Here is a 3752-nt window from a genome sequence, read left to right as displayed (position 1 = left end):
CTGACAGCCATTGGTATGGTCACATAAACCAATGTTATTTGGACATAGTGTTTCCAGCTAAGCTGACTCCATCTGGCAAGGAAAACTACATTGACTTAACTCACACGTCTTCTTTTTCATCAAGCTGGAGGAGATCATGGAGGCAGAGGATGCTCTCTCTGAAGCTAATGCATTGAACAACTACAATGCTGAAGTATGGGCATATCTGGCTCTGGTCAGCCTGAAAGTAAGTGTTTACCATTCTTACACAATGCTTTTTTAGGGAAAAAAGGTAAAGGACCAAGTAAAGCAAGAGATAGTGGCATGGCCATTAATGCATGACTGTTGAGATTTGATGAGCTTCAGATTTGATTATTATATAAATGATGAAGGAGGGGCTGAATCTGGGAAGCCTGTACTTGGAATGTGCTTAAAAATCATATACTCAGGTGTGTTTATCTGGAAAGGAGATTCTAAAAATGAGAGTGAGTCATTTGGGCTTGGTGGTCATGGATGAGTGGGAGTGGGGTTAGGCCAGGGCTAACTGCCAGCTGGGGGGTTCTGGGTGGGCTAGGCTCCCTGCTATACTCAACAGGCCCAGCCAAGGCTGTGCTAATCAAACCCAGCCCAGTGTGTGGCTTGCCTCAAGAGGAAGGAGGCTGTAGGGATCAGAACCTGGTCTAGGGTTGGGGTTATGAACACTCAGTGGGGAGCTGTGCAACGGCAGTGACTGACCATGCAGTGGGATTGCAGATTAGACTTGGGGGCAGTGAGCAGTTCTCCTTCTGCCCTCCTGGGTGCCTCTCCCTGCCTGCCTATGCTCTCATATTTAGGAGCCCCAGCCTGGGACAATGGTAAGCATTCCTTGTATAGTCATTCCAATTATGCTTGGATCTACAAAAACTTCCTGAAGCCATACACATACCCTCTAATTTCCCCCTTTGTAAGTTGTATATGGCCTAGAAAAGTTAAATAAGACCCCAGTTATAAAAATAAAGGCAAAGTAGGCTATAAGGTACAGATATAAATGGATTACCAACAAAAGGACCAACAGATATCTCTGACAGACTAAAGCAATTTTCCCAGAAGATCCTATTGTTTTAAAAATGGACCTGATACTATGAAGCATCTTCTTTGTAATTGTCTCTGACTTTTTTCTGAGACCAGAATTTGGGGTAGATAGCTTAGATATTTACCTGATACTAATCATAAAATACATGGTATTTACATTTAAAATGTAGTTAGTTATATTTAATGACCTCATTCCTGATTTCCTTTTTCATTAAAGTATTGGGTTGTCGGAAAAGTCATGATGTATTTTTTCTGTTTTTTCATTGCAAAAATGCGTCATGACTTTTTTCACAACCCAGTAGTTTTCATTTCAAGATAATTTTTTTTTAATGGAAGTGCTATTGTATCAGAATGTAAAACAAGGTGAAAGACCAATGAGGAAGATGCTGTACGAGGCTTTCTGAATCCTTTCTTCTTATTGAACTGCTGGTGGAGGGTGCTTATCCTTGATGTAGATGGGAAATCAGGTGGGGGGTATTGTGGGAGCTTGTAATAACTGCTTTACCTATAGAAAATAACTCTCCCATAACTAAATAACTTGCTTAAATAACTTGCATGTCAGCCTAAAATCAAATTGGGAATAATGAGATTGGCCCTCAGCTTTCCATTGGCCAATATGACACCAAACTTACAGGGAGTATTGTGAATGTAAGAGAAATGAACAAAATAAAAATTACTGAATTTTCTCTTCCTGAATATCAATATAAGACATACCTACATCCTTACCCCAGCTCTGTCACTACTAGCTGTGGGTTTCTGGGTCTCACTTTCTTTGTCTTGAAAGTAAAAGAGTCAAAATGGAAGGTGTTAATACACTTCTCCTAGAGACTGATAGGTCTAATAGGAAAAAAATTAAGGCTATGTAAGATTTAAATAAAACAACAAGGTTGAGCTCAAACACCAATATGGAATTCTGCACTTAACAATTGAAGAATACATATTGTTTTCAAGGACAAATGAGCTATTCATAAGAGTTGATCATATGCTAGAACACAAAGAAAGATTCACTAAATACATATAAATGACACTACAATAAAATTATAAATTGACAAAGAAAAGATAGGCCTCAAGACTCATACATTTGTAAACTTAAAAACATGCTTGTAATTAATTCATGGATCAAAGAGAAAATCATAAGACAATTGTTTGTGGTAGGTAGAATTCTGAAGATGATCTCCCAAGATAATTCCATCAAACACTAATATAGGCCTGTGAAGGGAAGTAAGAGAGGTTAAAAGCACAAGAAAGATTCAACACACAATTAGCTTAAAAATGGGGAGAGACCACATTTCAAGGAATGTGGGTGGCCTGCAGAAGCTGAAAGCACTCCCTGCTCACAGCCATCAAGGAATTGGGGACCTCCATCCTGCAAGTACAAGGAATTGAATTCTGCCAACAACTTGAATGAGCTTGGAAGTAGATTCCAGATAAGAACCCAGCCCTGATGACACCTTGATTTGGGCCTTGTGAGATCCTAAGCAGAGAACCAGTTGAGCCATGCCAACTTCTGACCAGTGGAAACTGTGAGATGATAAATGGGTTTTGTTTTAAGCCACGAAGTTTGTGGTAATTTGTTACACAGCAATAGAAAACTAAAACCGGCCATTTAGTAGATTTTTACAATAATAGCCCCCATTTGATTATGCTTTCATGTCCACACCTTTTGCAATGTGATATTATCACTCCTCTCATCAAGATGTGGGGTCTCCTCATTTCTCTATATCCTGGAATCTAAGCTGTACTTGTGATTTACTTTGATCAGTAGACTATGATGGAAATGACATTATGTGAGTTCTTAGAGACTAGGCCTTTAAGAGTCTTGCAGCTACTGCTCTTGCTCTCCTAAAACTCTGGGGATAAAAAAAGCCCAGTTTAGCCTATAGGAGTCTCAAAGTCCATTGGACTTTGAGTTTAGCCTATTGGAGGAGAACTGAAGCACCCCAGCCAACAGATAACCTCACTCTTTGAGTGAGGCCATCTTGGCCCCTCCAGCCCTAACCAAATTGTCAGATGACTACAGCTGCATGAGTGATCCCAGGAAACATCAGAAGAAGAATGGCTCAGATTGCCCATAGAATTATGAGAAATAATATATTGTGTGTTAAAACATTAAGTTTTGGAGTGGTTTATTACACTTCAGTAGATAATTGAAATGGAATTGAATGAAAATAAAGCCATTATACACTGGAACTATGGGATACAATTAAAGCAATATAGAGAGGGTAATTTATAGCCTTAAACACATATATTAGAAAAGGGGGTGGAAAAATCAATGAATTAAGCATTTAAATCAAGAAAATAGTAAAGAGAAAGCAAGGCCACCCAAGGAAAGGATAATCAAGAAAATGAGTACATGAGGTGTGATCAAACAATATGGTAAATGTTTAAATAAAAAAAATTATTAAAAGATACATTGCCATTAATCCCACCTCAAAATACTCCCCCTTGCTTCAAATACACTTATCTAATCATTCTTGCCACTTTCTGAAGCAATTCTGGAAGTCCTTTTTCAAAAGTGTCTTTAGTTGCGCTGTCGTGGCTGCCTTGATGTCCTGAATCATTTTGACTTTGGGGAAGAGCCAGAAGTCGCACGGTGCCAGATCCATTGAATAAGGTGGATGAGGACACACTGTAATGTTTTTATTTGACAGAGATTGCTGTATACCAGAGCGATGTGTGACACAGAGTGTTGTCATGATGGA

General features: G+C 39.0%; 1 protein-coding gene and 1 pseudogene across 1 annotated transcript in view; both read left to right on the top strand.

Annotated features, from left to right (window-relative positions):
* Positions 1-3752, top strand: part of CFAP70 (cilia and flagella associated protein 70) — a 75336-nt gene that overhangs the window by 68460 nt on the left and 3124 nt on the right. The window contains 1 exon segment of the mRNA XM_019624075.1: positions 125-226. Within this exon segment, the coding sequence (XP_019479620.1) occupies positions 125-226 (102 nt within the window).
* Positions 706-1083, top strand: LOC109371743 (UPF0729 protein C18orf32 homolog pseudogene; annotated as a pseudogene).

Source organism: Hipposideros armiger, unplaced genomic scaffold (genome assembly GCF_001890085.2).
Source record: "Hipposideros armiger isolate ML-2016 unplaced genomic scaffold, ASM189008v1 scaffold_15, whole genome shotgun sequence".
NCBI classification, from domain to species: domain Eukaryota; kingdom Metazoa; phylum Chordata; class Mammalia; order Chiroptera; family Hipposideridae; genus Hipposideros; species Hipposideros armiger.
The sequence above is the reverse complement of the archived record's forward strand: the minus strand, read 5'-3'. Positions and strand labels throughout refer to the sequence as shown.